The sequence below is a fragment of the Eptesicus fuscus genome, chromosome 9, assembly GCF_027574615.1.
Source record: "Eptesicus fuscus isolate TK198812 chromosome 9, DD_ASM_mEF_20220401, whole genome shotgun sequence".
Classification (NCBI taxonomy): domain Eukaryota; kingdom Metazoa; phylum Chordata; class Mammalia; order Chiroptera; family Vespertilionidae; genus Eptesicus; species Eptesicus fuscus.
The window spans coordinates 33,487,911-33,511,107 of record NC_072481.1 but is presented as its reverse complement, the minus strand read 5'-3'; the positions used below and the strand labels follow the sequence as shown (position 1 = coordinate 33,511,107).

General features: G+C 43.5%; 1 protein-coding gene across 2 annotated transcripts in view; it reads right to left on the bottom strand.

The window, feature by feature from the left end:
* RAB3B (RAB3B, member RAS oncogene family) overlaps positions 1–23,197 on the bottom strand; it is a 70,100-nt gene that overhangs the window by 7,858 nt on the left and 39,045 nt on the right. For both annotated transcript variants that reach the window (XM_008139315.3, XM_054721424.1), the window contains exons 3-4: positions 10,692–10,810; positions 7,754–7,878 (exon numbers count right to left, since the gene is read on the bottom strand). In XM_008139315.3, the coding sequence (XP_008137537.1) occupies positions 7,754–7,878; positions 10,692–10,810 (244 nt within the window). The remainder of the gene's footprint in view (positions 1–7,753; positions 7,879–10,691; positions 10,811–23,197) is intronic.

Here is a 23,197-nt window from a genome sequence, read left to right as displayed (position 1 = left end):
CTATATAATAAAAGGTTAATATGCAAACTGACCGAACAGTGGAAAAACCAGTTGCTATGACATGCACTGACCACCAGGGGGCAGACGCTCAATGCAGGAGCTGCCCCCTGATGGTCAGTGTGCTCCCACAGGGGGAGCGCCACTCAGCCAGAAGCTGGGCTCATGGCTGGTGAGCTCGGCGGCGGCGGCAGGAGCCTCTCCTGCCTTCATGGCAGTGCTAAGGATTTCCAACTGACAACTTAGGCCCGCTCTCCATGGGAAGCAGGCCTAAGCTGCCAGTTGGACATCCCCCAAGGGCTCCCAGACTGCAAAAGGGTGCAGGCAGGGCTGAGGGACCCCCCACCCCAGTGCACAAATTTTGTGCACCGGGCCTCTAGTCAAGACATAAATTAAAACGAAAACTATTACTAGGGCCAAAGGAAGCTAGAACCATGGAAGCAGGAGTCAGGAAGAAGAGGAGCAGCCTCTACTAGAGGAGCTAACTGTGTGTGGGGGGGCGGGCGGGATGCAGATTTCTCCCTTTTTTCATCTCCAATCACCTGTTAGTGTCTCTCCTTGGCTAATCCCCTCAGGGGCCTGGGAAACAAAGCTTGCAAAGGTCAACACCCCAGAGGTGGTTGCAGGAAAGAGACAAACAGGTGAAGGGTAAAGAATGATAGCAAACAGGCTAAGATCATCTACCCAAAGGTTATTGAAATGATCTCTTTCCTATTTTACTTCCCTGGTCAATGAGGATTTTGAGGGCAGGGAATTCATTCACCTCTGTGTCCCCAGGGTCCATCATGTGTTCAGTAATTGTAGTAGATTATTCACTGCCCTTCCTGTAGAGGATTTTACATCCCTACAGATTGCCAAGTGGCTTGCAGTGCCTCCTAGTGGGAGGTAGATATCGCCTCACTTTAACATCAGATTTAACTGTGTGACTTGGTTTGGCCACTGGATGTGGCCATTCCAAGTCTCACCAAAAGCTTTAAGAAGAGCCTTTGTGTGGTTTAGCCATCCCAGATTGGATCCCGGAGTAAGAAGTTGGAACAGAGCTGCAGCTGACTTGCGGTAGAAAAAACAAACAAACAAACAAACAAACAACTTTACAGTATTATCTAAGCTTCTGACTTGGGTTATATATTACCGCAAGATAATCTAAAGAAATCTCACTAACATTGTGAATGAGGATGGAAGTTGAAAAGAAACGATAGCAGGCTTTTGGGAAAATACCACTGGATGTAAAATGGGAGCCTTAAGTCCAAAGGCTGAGTTTGAGTAGTACTGGGTCTGCCCTCTACTATCTGCATGGCTCAGAAAAGTTACATAATCTTTTTTTTTTTTTAAATAAAAAACAATTCCACACAAAGGGGGGAATATGGGACATGTATAATACTTTCAACAATAAAGAAAAATTTAAAAATAATAATAATTTGAAAAAAGAAAAACAAAACAATTCCACAGCCCTGGCCAGTATGATTTGGTTGGGTGCCATCCCATGCACCAAGAAGTCTCCGATTCAGTTTCTGGTCAGGGCACATGCCTAGTTTGCAGGCTTGATCCAGAAGGGGGTGTGCAGGAAGCAGCCAATCAATGTTTTGCTCTCACATGGATGTTTCTCTCTTTCCCTCTCCCTTCCTCTCTCTCTAAAAATAAATTAAAATCTTTAAAAATAAAAACAATTCCACAGCATTTATTGTCATAAATAAAATAACATAGGGTAATCAAAGCAATATGAATAAATGTTTAAGAACCATACTCCCAACAAAGGGTACTTAAAAAACACAAACTGTAAGGTTACATAATCTTTAAGTGAAAAGATAAAGACACAGGAGTGTGCATAGATCTTTGTGTGCAAGAAAACACAAGTGGTCTGGACTCAGCTTCTTCATCAGTACAATGGAGCTGATGATAATTGATGATAATGCCACCTTCCAGGCTACGAGGGAGAGAGAGGGTCATAAGAGAATTGTTGTGAAAGCACATTGCGAACTTCACCAAAGTTAGTTACTATCATCAATGCCAACTAGGTCTTTTTTTCTCTGGAACTAGGCTTAGTGATGCAAGGTTTCAATGATTCATACCAACCCAAAAACATTCAGCAAGCACCTAAAGTAGGCAAGGCAGCATACAAGAGTCTATGGAGTCTGAGTGGAGAATTGTGTGAATTGCATTTTCAGGATCAAAGAGTAATAGAGCCAAACAGACCTTCCCAGTCAACTAATCCATATCCCCCATTTTTCAGAGGGGCAAACTGAGACCCACAGACAGGAAACAAAAAGCTCAAGGTCATATAGTAAACTAGTGGCAGAGACAGGATAAAACATTCAATCTCCTCACTTCTAGTCCGATGCTTTTCCCACTATACTTTGCTGGAGTGAGTGCATGTATGTGTTTCGAAACCACATTTTAAATCGGTCTCTTCTTCTCTTGTAGGCAGAAGCACATTTACCTTTTTTACTAGCCTCCCTGGGCTCTGGCCAGACCCATTCCCAATCAGATGCAGGGAAGGGACAAGAAGCCCCTTCGGAAGGGCACAGGGAGGCAGAGGCCCTAAAATGCCATGCTTCCTGGAATAGAAGGCCCTGAAACTCCTCCACCCTCCCAAAGATCCACTTTCCCCAGGGTCGTTACAGCCTCACTCATGTCCCAGGAACTTCACAGAAGACCTGTTGCTACTCACTCACAGCTTCAATACATGCTAGTTGCTGGCCATATCAGTAGTCTTGGCTGAATGGGCTGAGAAAAGCTAAAAAAAAAAAAAAAAAAGCCTGAAGAGGGATTCCCATAAAGCACAGAATGGAACTGCAGCACTGACGAGCCGACCACTGAAACGTACTTAATGGACGGCATAGCAGAGGGAAAGGACTAGGGTGGTGATGAGGAAGGCTGAGCATCTTCCCTCAGTGTTCCCAGATATGACCACTTCCTTGCAAAATTCTTAACATGGCCCACAAGATCCTGTGATCTGGTCTCTGCCTACTTTCTCCACTCTCATCTCACACGATTCTCCCCATGATTGTTTAGGCTCCTGTGACATGGCTAACTTTTTCTCATCCTTTAGTTCTCAGCTTACGTGTTACTTTCTCAGAAGATCTTGACTCTCCAGTCTAAAATTAGGTCTCTCTTGCTCTATCTGGTTTGGCTCAGTGAATAGTGTCAGCCTGTGAACTGAAGGGTCCCGGGTTCGATTCTGATCAAAGGCACATTCCCGGGTTGCGGGCTCAATCCCCAGTGTGGGTCGTGTAGGAGGCAGTCGATCATGATTCTCTCTCATCATGAATATTTCTGTCTCTCCCTCTCCCTTCCTCTCTGAAGTCAATAAATTTTTTTTTTTTAATTAGGTCTTTCTTTTTCACTTTCTTCATAGACTGGTAACTTATGTTACTTTTATCTGCCCACCATACCTTTCTTTAAGGAACCCCTATTTTTAACAGTTGTAGTGGGACCATAGGTTATAATACTTGCCTCCCCCAGCTATTGGGATAACCATGTAATTCACAGGGGACCAATCATATTCTTCCCTGAGACTTATATATGGTGGCTGGGAGAGAGAAGCTCTTTTTGCAGGAGTTGGAACAATATGAATCTGGAGCTGCCATCATCCACCTTACTCCCCATGCAGAGTTTGGCTACAGGAAGAGGCTGGAAGGATAAGCAAAGCTGTGAACTAGAGAGTGCAATTATGTCCAAGGTCTAGTGGACTTCACAGGTACATGAGCTAAATATATATATATATATATATATATATATATATATATTTAAAATTTTTATTTAAAGCTAGTTTGATCTGGGGTTTTATCACTTGTCATAACAAGAGTCCTAACTTATGCAGAACTTATCACAATTTTAATAGCTTTATTAAGATATAATTCAAGTACCAGGTAATTCACTCATTTATACCATTTGAATTATACATTTTTGTATAATTATTTGTTTAAAATTTATTTCCTCATTAGTTCCAGGACAATAAAGATTATAGCTGTTTCCTTCACTGTTATATCCCAAGTGCCAAAACAGAACTTGCCTGGTTCAGAGTACATGCTCAAAAAATATTTTTAACTGAATAAATGTATGAATAAATGAAAATCTACCCTAGTCTGGGTGCTTGGGAATAATGAAATAAATTAGACATAACTTCGGCTGCTCTTGAGGTCTAGCAAGAGATATAGACACATAAGTAATCAAGTTCTGGCTAAGCAATAGAGGAACGCTCAGGAAGTTGAGTAGGACAGAGATTGGTTACCTTGGCCTGCCCAAATCTGACCACTTCATTGAAGCCCTCTTCAAGTGCCTCCCTAAACCCTTTACTAAGAATCTCACTTCCATCTATGTTTCCACGTAAGTTTGATAGGTCTATACTGACTCCACTACTTCCTAACTATGTAATCTTGAGCAAATTACTTAATCTATGAACGTCATTTATCAGAGTATTGGACATGTCCTATAGTACCTACCTTGAAGGGTTATGTTGAGAATTAAATGAAATAATGCAAAGTACTTCATATAATGCTTGGCTCAATATATATCACCCATTATTACCATATTTGCCCTACAGTGTGATTAAGTGGTTAGGCTCTGGGGCCAGACTGCTCCTTGAGTTCAAATTCTGACTCTACCTATTACTGTGTGACCTTAAGCAAAGTTACTCAACTTCTTTGTGCCTCAGTTTTCTCATCTGTTAAAAAAAAAATAACTTGGAGATAAGAAAAGTACACGTCTCAGAGGATTTTAGGAGAATTGAATTAAATGAGTAATACCTTAAAACATTTAGAATAGTGCCTGGCACACGGTAAACACCTAATACTTAGCCAACTTACTTTTAAAAAATCTTCGTCATAAGGGCTTGGCATGCTGTCTATCTTTTTTCCTAATATAAAACGAATTCACCTTTGAAAAACTTAGTCTTGTTTAACTCTAAGGGCTTGACATGCTGATTATATATTTTTTTCTAATAAACACCAAAATATATACATAAAATCATCTTGCACACTTCCAGTGCCATGGGTTTCTCTCTTTGGGAAACACTACTCTAGGCTCGCATGTTCCCATGATTTATGGTTCCCTGAACACAAAGTGCTATTCCTTGCCTTTGTCAGTGTTATTCTCCCTGCTTAGAATGTCTTGCCTCTCTTTCTCCCTTGGCTGCTCCTACTTGTCTTCACGCCTCAGCTTGGGCATCGTGTTCTCTGACCCCAACTGAATGAGGTGCCTCCTCTGCGCTCCCACAATCCCCGGCATATCCCTCTATCACAACAGTGATCACTGGGGGTATCACTGTTTCTGTCCTTCACAGATCAGGGAATGTATCCTATTTCACTGCACAGTACCTGGCATAGAGCAGGTACTCAGAAATCTTCATTGGATTGAAGTAAAATGAAGTAGCCAAATACATAACATAATACATACACATTTAATCAAAACATATTTGTGCAGTATCTTCTCAGTGCTAGGCCATATAACTAGGCACTGTGGGTACAAAGATAAATAAGATCAATTTCCTGGCTTCATGGAGCTTTGGGGAGATAGACAAGAAAACAAGTGCACCCAAGTGCCATGGGCACTGTGACTGCTGCCTGTATGGGGTCCATTAAGTGGGGACCCAAAGAAAAGAGCTCTGGGCAGCCAAGAAGGGCTTCACAGAAGGTGTGCAGCTTGAGCTGTTTCGAAAACTGTGTGTGTGTGTGTGTGTGTGTGTGTGTGTGTGTGTGTATGTGAGGGGGTGTTTCACTGGATGAATGAGGGTGGGGAATGGGATACAGAAGAGAAAATCCCAAACAGATGGGGCACAGAGAGTCCAGGGAGCGTGCTGGGTGTTCCCTGGGGACAGCAGGTTGAAGACATAAAGAGATAGCCTGAGATCACCTAGGTGTGGGCGGCAGAACATGCTTACTGTTCTGCGAACCACAGATGGGTGGAGGTACTTTCTGAATCCTGAGAAACTCTGTGAAGGTATAAGAACAGTACGACCCAAGATGACTCAATCTTCCTTTTTATTATTTATTTATTTTTTAATCCTCATCCGAAGATATCTTTTCCATCGATTTTTAGAGAGAGTGGAAGGGAGAGGGAGAGACAGAGAGAAACACTGATGTGAGAGAGACACATCAATTGGTTGCTTTCCATATGCCCCCCACCAGGGTCGGGAGCTTGCAGGGAGCCTGCAACAGAGGCATGTGCCCTTGACCGGAATTGAACCCGGGATCCTTTAGTCCGCAGGCCAACGCTCTATCCACTGAGCCAAACCAGCTAGGCCCTTTTCATTATTTACCTACAGTTTGCTAGTTTCTATTTCAGAACACCCTGGGGAATAGGAGAAGGGAGAAAGAAGTCCATAGGACTCCTCCCCCAACACACACATACTCATAATACATGTAATATAAATATGTACAACATACATAATACAAATATATACAACACACTTGGACATTATACAGTTTACCTACCTACCAGCCCATTTATTGGTACTTCAGAAATTGCCAGAGAGTATAACTTTAAACCTCCTACTTCTGAAAACTTACAACACCTAAGCTGTGAGAACTATTTAGACTAGCTAAAAGCTAAGCACTAGAGGAAGGTTTCTCTAAGTCGATCTTACATTAAACCCCAATACAGAAAAGAAAAGAAAAGAAAAGAAAAGAAAAGAAAAGAAAAGAAAAGAAAAGAAAAGAAAAGAAAAGAAAAGAAAAGAAAAGAAAAGAAAAAGCTGCTATTTTAAGCAAGTATTGGCAGGGGTCCTGCTGTGGGGCTACTGAGACACACCTAAGGCACCTGGGTCTCAAGGGAGCACAAGAATCAAGATGCTTTAACCTCGGAAAAAGCCAGAGCATCACTGAGCTGCATACTTAAAGCCACACGGTTTCCTCCCTTCATACAATAACTTTTGTTGTGAAATGTGTTTCGGTGAGGAAGGATCAGTTTACATTGGGAGAAAGTGTAAGACAACCCGTGATGTTTAGTGCTATAGTTACTGTAGGGTTGTTTGATATTAAGGACATTGTCACAAGCCACATATAGAGTCTGCTCTACAGTTGCCAATGAAGAGCAGTGCTTCTCTGGAATAATGGGTCTGTTTTTAATATAAGAGCCATCTCTGAACCATGTAACTGATTATGTTTCCCTCTTTGCAATGGTTGCTAGGAAGCTCAAAGCCAATATTTTGGCCCAACTCTTGCTTATGCCCAAGAATTTACAATGTACATACTTATGTCACTGCTGGCTTCCTCTTATTTACCTCCTACCCTTGCTTTTCCTTTGCTCCAATTTTCTCACTTAATTAGGGTTTTTAAAATGTACTATGTTGAGTTTTATAAAACACCTTCAATCTTTTGTGGAAGGAGCTGGTGAAAAAGTGTTCATAATTTTAAGTTTTACTTATATATTCAATGTAACAAAATATATGCATATAATCATAAATTACCTAACACAGAGCTATATGTTCATCACATAAATATAGAGCACATTTATAATAATAAAACAACACATAGAGCACATCTATAATAATAAAAGCGTAATAAGCTAATTAGACCAGACATCCTTCCAGACAAAAGCCGCTGCGGGCAAGGGCCGTGGCAGAGGCCCCCGGCCATGGCAGCGGCGGACGGGGGCTGTACCGGCGGTGGCGGGCAGGGGCTGGGGCCAAGGCCCTTGCACAAATTTTGTGCATCGGGCCTCTAGTATGTACATATTTCACAATCTCCCCAATGTCACATTTCCATACACACACACACACACACACACACAAATGTGGACACATGTGTTGTGTACATACCAAGCTGCTCTGCGAGGAGCCGGCCCTTTTCAGTGGGAACAACCCTTTCTTCCTCCATGTCACACTTGTTTCCCACCAGGATAACCTGTGCATTGTCCCAGGAGTAGGTCTTGATCTGAGTAGCCCTAAAGAGCGACAGATAGAGGACCATGTTAATGACACACACCCCCCAGGCTGAAAAGGGCTCTGTGAAACTTGAAGAAACCTATTCCCTTCCATGGGAATAGCAACACCCAAGTTACTATGAATTAATTCAGCTGAGGACAGAGACATACCTGCCCCAACTAGCTGTCACAGATGCTGATCCCCGAGCGCTGGTTGCAAACTTTACCTAGCTCTTTGGAGCCCTCTTCTAATGGATTTGCCCACCCCTCTTCTCAGCAGGCAGAGAGCTCTTTCTAAACCATCTATCTGACCATATCCTTTCTTAAAAGCTTTCTCTCCCCCACTACCCATGCAATGAAGTCTAGATCCCTCAATCGGGCGTTAAAGACCATTTACCTCCTGCCTCTCCAGCCTCATCACCCTTCCTCCAACTTTACAAGCCTTCTCACCCATTCCCCTCAAGTGCTTTTCCATGGCTTGTGCCTTTGCCTGTACTGGGAGTCCCTTCCCCACATTAACTTGTCCTCAAAGGCCCAAGGTTCCCTGTTGGGAGCCTTCCCCAGGCCCAGCTAGCCTCTCCCTCCTCCTCTGTGATTCATAAACCTTAGATCATGATTATTTGTAGAAACCAAAATGTCATCAGTGCTTTCTTTTATCTACAATGATTATGAAACCTTTTAAAGATAGTTTTATGTACTATTCAAATTTTGAAAGAAAGTATGTTTTACGTCTATAATTAGAAACAACATTTTAAAAGAGGGGATAAAACAGGACCCTTCTATTGTGGAGACATCTTTTTGTGGGGATGGACCTAACTCTGTCCCCAACCACCCCACCAGGTAGAAATGATTTCTTCCCCTTTCGTTCCCCTTCACATTCACTGTGGCTACTGTTACATTTGGCTGAATGCATCTGTCCTTCCTTTGAGGGCAGGGACAGGCTTCTTCGTCTCTGGGGTGCCAGTCCCCTGCAAAGAGCACAGACCAGAGAAGTTGACAGTGAATGTCTGATGGGTGAATAAGTCAGAAAACGGTTAATCCTGAAGCAGATCTAAAATTATGACCCTACCCTGACACTGACCCTAAATCTAGCTCAATTCTAACTACAAACTGGATGCATCACTGACCCTGCTCCCAAAGCTGATCCCACCACCAACCTTTTCTTTCAGGGTGAGAAGCCCTTCCCTCAAAGGATGGAATTCACTCCACCACCATTTGTTGTGGGCCAACGAAGAGCTGGGTTCCGTTTGGGGCACTGTTGGCCTAGATGGCAGATGGAGGCTAGGCTGGGACCAAGTTTCTCAGAGGCAAAACCCAACGGCCAAGGCCTGGGAGAGACACATACTTAGGCTTTAGCCTCGAGTCAGTAAGCAGAGCCAACTCTCCATGTTTCCTCATGCAACTCTTCCCGTCATCTTTCTCCCTCCTCCTACCCCATCCACTCTCAGCTCCCAGATTAGCAACTCAGGTTATTCTTGGAGGTATCATCACCAGGTGTTAAAGTCACTGTGCTCTGGAGGCAGAATGAACACGGACTGATGGAGAAAGGGAAGGGGTTAAGGCCAACAAGGAATGAGCAGCGTGGAGACACTTAAACAAAGAGCTGATCACTCCATGGGGGACGGGAGGGGGGATCATAACTGAAGGGGAAAAGGAGGAGAAAAACAAGGGGGAGTAAAGAGAAAAGGGAAAGGAAAGGAGGAGAAGGGAGAGGGGAGTTTTTAAAGAAAAGGGGGAGAAAGGAGGAAGAAGAGATGACCAAAAGGCTGCGAAGGAGAACGCAGACGGCCATGAATGACAGACGTGCAGATACATGCAGGTGGCACCCTGGACTGCTGCTTAGAGCAGGTGGGTGCAGCAGGCAGCCTGCAAGGCCACTCTCGGCTCAAGGCCCCAAGACACAAACAGTGCTTCACATAGTCATGGCAACAGTTCCTTGGGAAATGGGAAGTCCTCAAAGGGCAGCTGTTGGCAAAAGGGAGCAGGAGAAAAGCTTGGCACTGGCCAGCACTGCTGCTGTGTGCCCGGCCTGCTCAGCTTCTCTGATTCTGAAGAAGAGCCAGAGCACAGATGTCCCACCTTCCCCCATCCTCATCCTTCCCACGGGCAGGGGCATTGGGTCCGGGCCCCTCCCTCCAACCCGTCTTTACCCCCATGCGCCCTTCTCCCTGTGAGTTATGCTCCAGGAAGAAAGATGTAAGTGGCTCAGAGGTTGTACCGCTGGGGAGCTGGGCGGATTTCCATTGTGAGCTGAGTCTTCACGAACTTGGATTGGATTGGATGTGCTCTTGGACCCCTCGCCCAGCTCAGGGACTAACTTGATAGGGAAGCAGTATGTGGATTCACTCACTGCTGTGGCCACAATGACCTTTCTAAAAAATTCATCTGAACCTTTGGTTCCAAACTTGTTACCCCAGTATGCAAAATCCTTCATGACCTCTGCTCTTTCTGTCCTCGAACTTACCTTCCGCCTTTGCACACCTGCATTTTTTTTCTGGAACATTCTTATCCGTTCATCCTTCTGGCTAACTTCTGTTCATCTTAAAACATGCAGCATATGCCAGCAACCCCAGGACACTTCTCCTGACTCCCCAAGCTGGGTCAGAGCCCTCCACTGGGTTCCCACAGCCCCGGCGACGCTCTTCAACCTGTCACATGTTATTTTCATTGCCTGTTTACTGATCTCATCTGTGAATTCCTTGAGGACAGGAGCCAATCTAATTCATCCAGATTTCTCTAGCCCATAGCAAAAGGCCTAAACCACACTTTAGGTTTTCTTGAACAGGTTGATGAATGAATGAATGAATGAATGTATGAATGAATGAATCTCATACCAATCTTGCACAGCATTGAAGGACTCCTCATTGGTGATATCATACATCAGAATGAAGCCCATGGCCCCACGGTAATAGGCTGTGGTGATGGTCCGGTACCGCTCCTGCCCGGCTGTGTCCTAGGTGGGAAAAGAAAGAGTCAGCCTCCTAGAAAGTTTGCTTTTGTTCCTAAAAAGTCCCCAGAACAATTAACTAATAAGAGCACCTATTATGTGTCTTGTATTATATTTACTGACTAGAATAAAATATTTAAACCCTCATAGAAATTAATAAGAATATAATTAAAATCCCAACAGAAAGATGAGCCAGGGGAATGAACAATTCATAGAAGAAATGTAAATTAATATTTATTGTACAACAAGGTTTTAACCACCCTGGCTAGTGTTGCTAACTGGTTAGAATGTCAGCTTGCACACAGAGGGGTCATGAGTTCATTTCCTGGTCAAGGGCACATACCTGGGTTGCAGTTCGTTCCCCACCCCTGATTTGGGGTACAAGTGGGGGGCAATTATTCGATGTGTCCCTTTCATATCAATGTCTCTCTCTCTCTCTCCTTCCCCCCCTTTCACTCTCTTGCCTTCCACTCTCTGAAAAGCAATGGAAGAAATATCCTCAGGTGATGACTTAGAAAAGATTTTAGCCATAGGCAGCAAAATACTAGACATATGTCATAGGAAAATCTTTACCAATACAGCTCCTAGGACAATGGAAACTAAGGAGAAAATAAACAAATGGGACTACATCAAAATAAAAAGAGACCATCAAAAGAGACCATCAACAAAACAACAAGAAAGCCCACTGCATGGGAGAACATATTTGCCAATGTTATCTCCGATAAGGATTTAATCTCCAAAATTTACAGGGAACTCATACAACTTAACAAAAGGAAGATAAACAATCCAGTCAAAGAATGGGCAAAAGACCTAAATAGACACTTTTCAAAAGAGGACCTACCGAAGGCCAAGAGATATATGAAAACATGCTCAAAGTCACTAGTCATCTGAGAGATGCTGTCAGAATGGCTATCCTCAACAAATCAACAAATGACAAGTGTGGGCGAGGATGCAGAGAAAAAGGAACCCTCGTGCACTGCTGGTGGGAATGCAGACTGGTGCAGCCTCTGTGGAGAACAGTATGGAGTTTCCTCAAAAAACTAAAAATGGAACTCCCATTTGACCCAGTGATCCCACTTCTAGGAATATATCCCAAGAACTCAGAGACACCTATCAGAAAGGATATATGCACCCCTATGTTCATAGCAGCACAATTTACAATAGCTAAGATTTGGAAATAGCCTAAGTGTCCATCAGCAGATGAGTGGATTAAAAAACTGTGGTACATCTACACAATGGAATACTACACTGCTGTAAAAAAGAAGGAACTCTTACCATTTGCAACAGCATGGATGGACCTGGAGAGCATTATGCTCAGCAAAATAAGCCAGTCGGAGAAAGATAAATATCACATGATCTCAATCATTTGTGGAATATAATGAGCAACATAAACTGATGAACAAAAATAGAACCAGAAGCACCGAACAGACTGTCCAACCTAAGAGGAAAGGAAGGGTTGTTGGGTGGGTAAGAGATCAACAAAAGGACTTGTATGCATGCATATTAGCATAACCAATGAACACGACAGTAGAGGTGTGAGGGCATGTGCTGGGGGGTGGGAGTAGTCAGGGAGAGGTCAATGGGGGGAAAAGAAGACTTAAGTAACACTTTAAACAATAAAGAATTTAAATTTTAAAAAGTGTTAAAAAAGGTTTTTACCTTATTTTTAATTATAATTCCCATTATAGATGAGGATATAGTGAGAAGTTGCAACCTCACACCTGCTCATGGGAATGGAACTTGGTTCAATCTTTTTGGAAATCAACTTGAAAGTCTCAAGAGCATTAAAAATATCTGTACCCTTTGACCCAGAATTTCTTCTCCTAAAAACTTTTCCTACAAAATTGTAAAATCAAATACCTAATCACAAAAATGTTTGTTACCACTTTATTTAGACAGTGAAAACGTATCATCGAATTATATATTCAACAATAGGAGAATGGTTCAACTATAAGATTTTTATATATGTTTATTTTATTTTATTTTATTTTTTAAAATATATTTTATTGATTTTTTACAGAGAGGAAGGGAGAGGGATAGAGAGTTAGAAACATTGATGGGAGAGAAACATCGATCAGCTGCCTCCTGCACACCTCCTCCTGGGGATGTGCCCGCAACCAAGGTACATGCCCTTTGACTGGAATCGAACCCGGGACCCTTCAGTCCGCAAGCCGATGCTCTATCCACTGAGCCAAACCGGACAGGGCAATATATGTTTATTTTTGTAAGACAACTTAATGACCTGGGACAATGCTTGTATTTGTGATATGCTATCAGTTTTGTAAGTATATCTGCAGAGAAGAAAACTGAAACGAAACACATCAAAACTTAATAGTCATCTCTGTACGAGAGACAAGAATTACTAGGACTTTAATTTTCTTCATGTAATTTTATTTTCACTACAATAAGCATGTATTACTCTTACATACGGAGAAATAAACATTTTTACTAAAAGTAATTACTAAGACAATTCTTTATCTCAAGCAGCTCACAGTCTAGTTGGAAATGTCACTGGAGCACAATGGGATGCTTCACAAAGGTCCAGTCGGTGCAGGTGAGGGGCCAGCCAATCATCTGTTTCAATACAGTTTTAGAATGTGTGATGCTAGGGCATGAATAAAACATTTCCTCTATATTAGCTTGTTTAAATTTTATCAAACCCCTGTGAGGTAGGTGTCATTAGTATTTACATATTATAGTTGAGAATATAAAAAAGCAAACTGGTGACAAAAGCTATGCCTTAAATCCAGGATTTATGATTCCAAGTCCAATGCACATACCACTACCCCTCAATCAATCAAAGATTTATCCATAAGCACTAATTGAACACCATCTATAATAATAATGGGAACAATAATAATTATAGCATGCCATTATTTATACATATGTTACACCTGTTATCTACAAATTTTAGAAAAACCCTGTAGGGTATATATTATTACTCCATTTTTCAGAGTGATTGCCCACTCAATGTCAGAATTGGCATTCAAAACAAATCTGTCTGACTCCTTGTTGGAGTACTCACTCCTTGAATCCTACTCCACTATGCCAACTGTTGGGTCCGAGTCCCTCCGCCAGGGATTGGACCTCCTTGGATGCCGGGCATTAGAAGACAGAGAAGACATGAGAAGTTGTGGGTATATAAGAGAGATCTTATTGCAGTCCAAGTAGCCATTGCTACAAAGGAGCCATTAGACAAAGCAATTCTTGCTAATGCAGTAGCAAACACAGGAGCCATCCTAGGAAAATAGTCAGCACCAGCTGGTCTGTAACATGTCTTTCCCACAACGCAGCCCCCAGAATAGGAGCTATACAGGAGTCAGCCACACTGGCTGGTTAGTAACATACTTTATACTAACTTAGACAAGAGAGGCTTCTTGACAAATAGTGACCCCAGTCTTTTGGGTTATAGAAGGGCATGCCTGTGCAGTGTCTGAATTCTTGCTTTTGCACCTGCGTATGGTACATTAGCCTTGAACACCCTGATGAGGATTCCCATGCTCAGAGTGGCCTTGAACATCCGGAATACACTGACTGATTAAGGTTACCACACTCCTACACATAATACAAAGTGTGTGCCTTGGCCATGAACTATACTTTGTGTGACATAAAAATGGAATAAACACCCGGCAGGTGTGGCTCAGTGGTTGAGCATTGACCTATGAACCAGGAGATCACAGTTTTATTCCCAGTCCTGGTTGTGGGCTTGATCCCTAATAGATGGCATGCAGGAGATAGCTGATCAATGATTCTCTCTCATCATTGATGTTTCTATCTCTCTCTCCCTATCCCTTCCTCTCAGAAATCAATAAAAATATATTTTAAAAATGGAATAAGCTCCATCCCTGCCCTCAGGAAAACCTCAGTAAAAGTGTAGAGGTTTCAAAAAAAATGTAGAGGTAGCAAAGACATACCAATCAAACTGATAATTAGTGCTGTGTGGCACTCTGTGATGTAGAGAATGGACTGGAGGGAGAAGACATGGAAGCAGAAAGCCTGGTTAGAAGAACTTTGCAGTGGTTCAGCTGAGACCTGATCAGGATTTGAACTAGAGTGGTAGCAATGGGGATGGAGTAGAACCAGATTCAAGAGTTATTTTTAAGAGAGCCCTGGCCAGGTAGGTAGCTCAGTTGGTTCTATACCAGATACGCTGTATAAAGAAAACATATCAGGCAAATCAGGTAAGGCGAATTGAGGTGGTTTTAGATAGTTTATGGAAGGTTTGTCAACACAGAGCTAGTGTATCAGTTAAAGACAGACTGGGTTATTCAGTAACAAGCAAGCACAAACCTCAGCAGCTTAAACAACAAACTTTTATTTTTTCACTGCTGTTACATATCCACTCAAGGTTTGGCTGGGTGCTCTGCTTTTTGTCATCCTTATTTGAGGATAAAGACTGGCAGAGCAGCTACCAGAGGAAAAGAAAGTGTATGACTCATGTGCTGGCTCCTAAAACTTCCACTTTTCCCATTTCACTGGCCGAAGCAAGTCACATGCCAGCAGCCAAGAAAGTGCAATCATATAACATGCCCCAGAGGAGAACTGGAAATGTGACAGACAGCCTAATGACTCCCACAGGTGATCTGCACTGAGCCCAGAAGCATTGCCTGGAGATGTGTTTATCTGTCAATAGAAGGAGGACAACAGGGACTTTTCTGAAGAATTTTTCAAGCAGATAAAAACATTTCCCAAGCAGACAAGTGAAGGAAAGGTGTTTTAAAAAAATCTTTATTGTTGAAAGTATTACATATGTCCCCTTTTTTCTCCCATTGACTCCTTCTAGCCTGCCCCCCACCCCCAACCCCAGGCCTTCACCCCTCTATTGTCTGTGTCCATGAGTTATACATATATACATACAAGTTCTTTGGTTGATCTCTTCCCACCCACCCAGCTACCCCCGCCCTCCCTGAGATTCTACAGTCTGTTTCATACTTTTGGCAGAAGAAAGTTCTTGTCAGTGAGTACGCTAAAAGAACTTAAGGAACGGTGGGAAATCGAAATGGGTAAGTGATGAAGCTAGGAAGAGCTCTGAGTGGTGTGCTGTGGGGTTTGGACTTCACCTTTTGAGGCATGGGGTTAACATGATTAGATCTAAATTTCAGAAAGGCCACTCTGACTGTGATGTGGAGAATGGACTGGAGGGAGAAGACCAGGGAAGCAGAAAGGCAGTGTGGTTCAGGTGAGACCTGATCAGGATTTGAACTAGAGTGGTAGCAATGGGATGGAGTAGAACCAGATTCTAGAGGTATTTAAGAGAGCACTGGCCAGGTAGGTGGCTCAGTTGGTTAGAATGTTGTCCCAATACACCAAGGCTGTGGGTTCAATCCCTGTAAAGGGCACACACAAGAATCAACCAATAAATGCATAAATAAGTAAAAAAACAAATTGATGTCTCTCTCTCTCTCCCTCCCTCTTCCTTTCTAAAAATCGATAACTTTTTAAAAAGGAGGTACTTAAGAGGTGAATGACAGGGCATGGTGACAGATTGGATATGAAAATTAGATATGAAGAGATGAGAAATCAAAGATAACAGTGATGTTTCTGGCAGGGCTCAGAGAAATATTCACTGTCCGCCATCCTGTCTAACAAAGATGGAATATGCAAATTGACCATCACTCCACAACAAAAGATGGCGGCGCCCACAGCCAATAAGGAGAGAATATGAACATTGATGCGACAAAGATGGCGGCAGCCAGGCCAGGCCGCTTGTGTTGTCGCCATGGTGACGATGCAGAAGTTCTGCCCTGCCCTGGCTGCTCTGGGCCTCTGGGCAGCGCATGCACGCAGGCCGGGGCGGGGCAGGACATCTGCTATGAGGAGGGGCAGGGGGTGGAGAGAGCCACAGGAAGGCGGCAGGGCTGGAGCAAAGGTGGAAGGCGGCTCTGGCCGGAGCAAAGGCGAAAGGTGGTGGCCAGAGCGAAGGCCAGGGTCCTGGGTGCCAGAGGGAAGCCAGTGCCGGCAGCCAGGGGAAGGCAGGCATATTCTTGCACAAATCTTCGTGCATCAGGCCTCTAGTATCTACATAAAAGCTGTGTGTGTGTGTACCTATGGAAGCAGTGCAGCCGTATTTGATCCACCCCTCCCATGCCCTTGCCTTTGCTTCCTGAGCTCCTCAGCGAACCTACAGATGAGACTCCTCCCACAAATTGGCAGGTCAGACCCTAAATCTTGTCTTCTAGGGTTTAGAATTAAGTCACTCTTCCATCCAGACTGGTGATCTAGTGGCCCAGGCAGGATTTCTGAGCAACCGCACTACCACCAGGTCTTAACTCTTCTCATTCCACCTGCATTATACTGTTTCCCTGTGAGAGTTTCTAGTCCCCCATCTCTGCCTGGAGCCTGGCCCTGTGTCCCAGCTCTTTGACAGAAGAGTCCTGTCACCAATTGATGCCCCATTAGTTGAAAATCCTGGCGTACAATAATAAATGAGCTTGGACATGGAATCAGTTTCATCTCTGTAGTCCTAGTGCCTGGCACAGCGCTGGGCACACAGTAGGGATTCAACCACTGTTAAACAAAAAGGCCATATAGTTTTGATGTTAAGAGCATGGTTTCTGGAGTTAGACTTCTGGGTGTGAATCCCTGTTTTACCACTTACCAACTGTGATTATGGGAGGCAGTCTCTAAAATGGCTTCCAACTTGGCTGGCATGGCTCAGTGGTTGAGCGTCGACCCATGAACCAGAAGGTCACCATTTGATTCCTGGTCAGGGCACATGCCCAGGTTGTGGGCTCAGTCCCAACTATTGGGCGTGCAGGAGGCAGCCAATCAATGATTCTCTCTCATCATTGATGTTTTTATCTCTCTCTCCCTCTCCTTTCCTTTCAGAAATCAATAAAAAAAACACACATAAAAATTGCTTCCAGTGATCACCATCTCCAGGTATTCATGTTCTTGTGTAATCCCCTCCTTGGGAAATTTACCTTTTGGGGCCTTAATTTCTTTTTCTACAAAAATGGGAATAATAGCAATAACTTACTTCATAAAGTTACTGTGGAGATTAAGAAAGTTATTATATCTAAAATGCCTGGAACAGTTCCTAGTACATAGTAAGTACCTGATGGGCATCAGTTATTATTTTGGTACTTCCAGAGTCAGCCTCAGGAGCAGGTCCCCAGGGTCTGCCCAGCTGGAGTGGGTGAGACTCATACCATATGTCACTTCCATCTCATTAAAACTGCCGAAATCTGTTGCCGCTAGAGTCTCAACACGAAGTTTCCCTCAAAGAGTAGAAAATGGCCAGAGAGAAAGGGAATGAATGAGTGTAAGAGTTGAGCAGGTCTTGGCCTAACTCCCACTCTGCCATTCACCACCTATGTGATTTTGGACAGCTTGGTTTTTTCATCTCTCTAATGCTGAGCTTCCTTACATCTGGACTGGACATAATAATACCTACTTTGTAGAGTGTTTCAATGAAATAAGATGCTTCTTAAGTATCTAGCTCATAATAGGAATTCAAACATGGGAATTTATCATTTTCACATTATTGAATTTTTCTAAGCCTTAATTTCCTCATCGGTAAAGTGGCGATAATAAGACCAACCTTGAAGTGGTTGTGTGAGGATGAGAGATAACGTATGGGGAGAGCCTGGCAGAGTGCCAGGCACACAGTAGATTCTCAATAAAGCTCATAGGAGCTGCTGCTATTACTGTTGACATTGTTGTTATTGTTATTTCACTAAAAGATAAACAAGATGGGAAACAACAACAATCCTGCTGTCACAGCCCTGTGCTCAAAGAAAAGTAGCCCAGAGAATAGCCCCTAAACCACCCTCCCTCTCTTTTATTTTTAAAAATCATTTCTGATGAACATTGATTCCCTTTCCACTGATGAGAGTCAGAAATAGAACCAGAGAGGAGACAGGAAGGAGAAAGTGGCATGACTCACTGGCTACTTGAGGAAAGAGACCATGTCATCAAGAGCAATCAATTTACTTCTAAGAAACAGACATTCATTGAGCTCTTCATATGGGCAGAGCATAAGCCAGAGAGTGGACACCAGGGTGAGCAAGCCACTGCTCTGGCCTCCAGCAGCCCCATCACTGTGGCAGACAGACACATGAGCAAGAGGGAAGGGAGCTAACATCAACTGAACACCTATTATGTGCCAGCCTCTTTGATAAGTGTTTTACATCGGGGATCTCATTTATTTGTAGTAACAAAATACAACTATAAAACTGCTAGTTGAACATTGTTATATGCCAGGCACTTTTCTTATTTTATTTAACTTTTTAAATCTTCACCCAAGGATATGTTTATTGGAGGAGAGAGAGAGACAGACAGACAGACAGACATTGATGTGAGAGAGAAACATTGATTGGTTGCCTTCCGTATGTATCCCAACCAGAGATTGAACACAAAACCTAGGTATATGCCCTGATCAGGAATCAAACCCACAATCTTTTGGTATATGGATAATGCTCTAACCAACTGAGCCACCCAGCCAGGGCGAGCCCCCATTTTATATATAAATTAATTGAAGGTCACAGATTAAATAAATTGCCTGGGGCCAACAATCTCCCCTCCACTGGATGGTAAGGCTGGAAATCACCCACAAAGCTTAAATGGAACCACATGTGTCTGACACACGGTTATATTATAGAGTTATCTTCTCTATCTTCCATTGCATCATCAATCCAAACAGATCATTCATTTCTTTCTGGAATTTCCTCAAGGTCATCCACACATGCCATACTCATTTCTGTTCCATATTTCTGTTCATGCTACTCTCTCTGTCACAAATGCCCTCTCTCAGCTCCTTCACTTGTCCTGACTCTTAGATTGTTGAATTCTAAAGTTAAAAGGAAACCTTGAAAGTTATTCAATCCACCCTCTCACTCAAAATAGGAATTCCTTCCATGGCATACTTGTATTGAGTGTCAGCCTTGAAAGGCAGCCATTCCACTGATGGCTAGTTCTGATTATTAGAACATTTCTTCCTTCTGGTGAGCTGAAATCTGCATGTGGTCATTTCTATCCATTGACTTAATGTTGTTCTCTGGAGACACAAAGAATAAATCGAATTTTTCATTCATGTGGCAGCCTTCCAAATATTTAAATCCTATGTTTGTTTAGGAACTTCGTGTTTACAAAGTTTTTTTTTTCTTACTATCTCAGTTAACTCCAAGAGAATTCCTGTGAGGGAAGGACCAATATCCTCATTCCACAGAAGAGGCAACTGTGGCCTGAAGAAAGTGAATGATGAAAAGGGGCTTCTGACTCCAAGAAGGCAGTTGCTCTTTGCACAGGGCTACATCTCTGATGTCTTAAGTCACCTGTCACGGGATCTTTACAATAAACAGAATGACCACAACAGGGACGAGAACTTGAAATGGTGACTGAAGGAAGGAAGGTGTTTAGTTCTCTGGGGAACAGTACCGCCACCTTTAAATACCTGAAGTGCCTAATGGGATTTTCCTTCTTTCAAATCTTCACTGGGTGCTGATTCTGTGGCAAGGGTTGGCTAAGTCCTGAAGACCAAAGGATGACTAGGACACACTGCCTGCTTGAGTCTTTGGATGGGGATACTGAAGCCACAAGGCCCATTCCAAAGAGCCTTCATAGTGCCTTTCCTTGAGGCCACATTGGAGCTCAGCTCAGTAAAGAAGCTGTTCTCACCATCCTGGCAAAGTCAAATGTTCCAATTACATGCTCTCCTGGCACCATGTGCTTCTCCTTTGTAGCACTCATCCCCACTGTAATTTTCTGTTTATTTGTGTAATTATTTGATTAAGGTCTGTCTCCCCTGCCAAACTGCAAGTGCCACAAGAACAGGATGTCTGGTTTTGCTTACTATTGTGTCTGGCACAGCACTGACACATAGGATGGGGGGGAGGTTTCCAATAAACACTTGTTGAAAGGATGGATTTATGGGGTGTCTGCAACATTTTTGATAGAGCATACTAAAATTCAAATCTCATCATCTCCCTCTAAGTCCAAATCCCTTCCCTGGCTTCCCACAGCCCATAGAATGGGGTGCAAGCTTCTCAGGGTTTCTTCCCTCTTACTCTTCCACTGAGTTCCAGCTTTGCCTAACTACTTGTGGTTTCCCAAACACGATGATTCTTCACACCCCTGGGCCTTATGCTGATACGTGGAACTTTGACTGGAATCTCCTTCTCTTTTACAATTCACAACCTATTCAAAAGTCATATCCTCTCTGAAGCTTTCTCTGACCTCCTTTTCCACCACAAAGTAACTTCCTTCTCTGCCCTTTTATGGTTTGCCATTATATCACTACACACATCACATTTATTACAGTCTCTGGCTTAGGAGCATCTTGAAACCCAATCTTATGTTTAGCTAAATCCCAGGCCCTCAACTATAGCACCTTGTACATGGTAGACACTTTAATAAGAATGATGGTGAATTGCCGAGACCAGTTTGGCTCAGTGGATAGAGCATCGGCCTTCGGACTGAAGGGTCCCAGGTTCGATTCCGGTCAAGGGCATGTACCTTGGTTTCGGGCACATCCCCAGTGGGGGGGTGCAGGAGGCAGCTGATCGATGTTTCTAACTCTCTATCCCTCTCCCTTCCTCTCTGTAAAAAAATCAATAAAATATATTTTTTTAAAAAAGAATGCTGGTGAATGAAACCCAAGGACTGACAATGTACTGAGTAGGGAAAACTCACTTAGAACCTCAGGATTGGTTGGGAAAGTGTCTGTGAGATCATACAAACTCCCTCCTCTTTCTAGTTCTTTTCCATCTTATAGACAATAGGGGGAAGCCCAGTGCAGTGACAGACTTGGGAGGTCACACATCTAGTAAGAGGTTATCTCTGGGGCCTCTATCTCTGGATCTTGCTCTGTTATATATCTGACTAGAGGCCCAGTGCATGACATTCATGCACTGGTGGGAGTCCCTCAGCCTGGCCTGTGCCCTCTCACAGTCCAGGATCCCCAAGGGGTCCTTAGCACTGCCACCGAGGCAGGAGATGCTCCCAACACCGCCGCTGAGCTCGCCAGCCATGAGCCCAGCTTCTGGTTGAGTGGCACTCCCCCTGTGGGAGCACACTGACCACCAGGAGGCAGCTCCTGCATTGAGCACCTGCCCCCTGGTGGTCAGTGCGCATCATAGTGACCAGTCATTCCCCTGTTTGGTCAATTTGCCTAACTACTTGTGGTTTCCCAAACACCTGACCACCAGGGGGCAGGTGCCCAGCCAGACTCCTCTCTCCCCCCTCTTCAATTCACACCCTCCAGGCCAGATTGGGGGATGGAGATGATGAGCACTAGGGAGGCAAGTAATGAGAGTTTCTAGGCTAGCTCTCCCCACACCCCCATCCACAGCTCCCAAGCTCCAAGCCTTTTGTATTTTGCAGCAGCTGGGAGAAGAGGCCATTATGTCGCAAGGAAATGGGAGGAAACCAGAGGGAGAGAGCTTTTCAGGGAGATTCAGTGGAGCCAGGGAGAAGCCGAGGACTGAGGAATGGAGAGCATGATCCCTTGGTGGTGGCTTGGTGCTATACCCATCTATCCTCAGTAGTAGAGTCCACAGTACAGAGCTCCCTACAGTTCACAAGCACTTTTGTTGCATCATCTCATTGGATCCTAACAATGACCCTGTAATGCAGACTTTTTACAGCTAGAAGAAACCAATCAGAGCTCATGAAGTCTGACAGCTTATTCTGCAGGTAGGAAAACAGACCCAGAGAGGTAAAGTGACTTCCCCAAGGTCACAGGGCTACTTACTTTCCAGCGGGGCTGAGATTCCAATCCAAATATTCTGACTCCACAGTCAGTGTTCTTCTAAGCATACCATGTATTATTGTTCCTATGGATTTACAGGTGAGAAAACTGGAGTTCAAGGGCACATAGCTAGTAATTGGTAGATCCTTGAGGGTAGAGGGCAGGAAAAAGTTCACTGGAATCCAGGAGTGGGGATTATAAAGCACTCCCTGCCCACTGTAACCCTCTCTAACTCTTGAAGTCCAAGTCAAAGGACACCTATTCTGGGAAGTTCTTTAGAATCCAGCATTGAAATTCATCAACATTCCTTCTAGGATTCCACAAAACGTACTTGGGCCTTTATTTTAGCGACAATGGAGCACAGAAATTCAGAGCGAGGAGGCCCTTGTGAGAGTAATCAATTCCACAAACATTTCCTAAGCCTATAATATGCCAGTGAAAAAGACCCAGGTGACCCCTGCCCTCAGAATTCTTAGTCCGTTGGAAAGTTGCCTCACATGTGATGAATCCTATAATGAGTATATATAGAGTCAACTCCCTCATTTTACAGAAGGGAAACCAATGCCCCAGAAAGATGAGTACCCTGGATTCTTATTTTTGGCATTGGTCTCTCATACAAAAACTCAAAATTCAAAACCTCTCACAGATATGACAATTGATTTCCACTAAGACATAGGCACTACATTTTACTTCAAGTATATAAA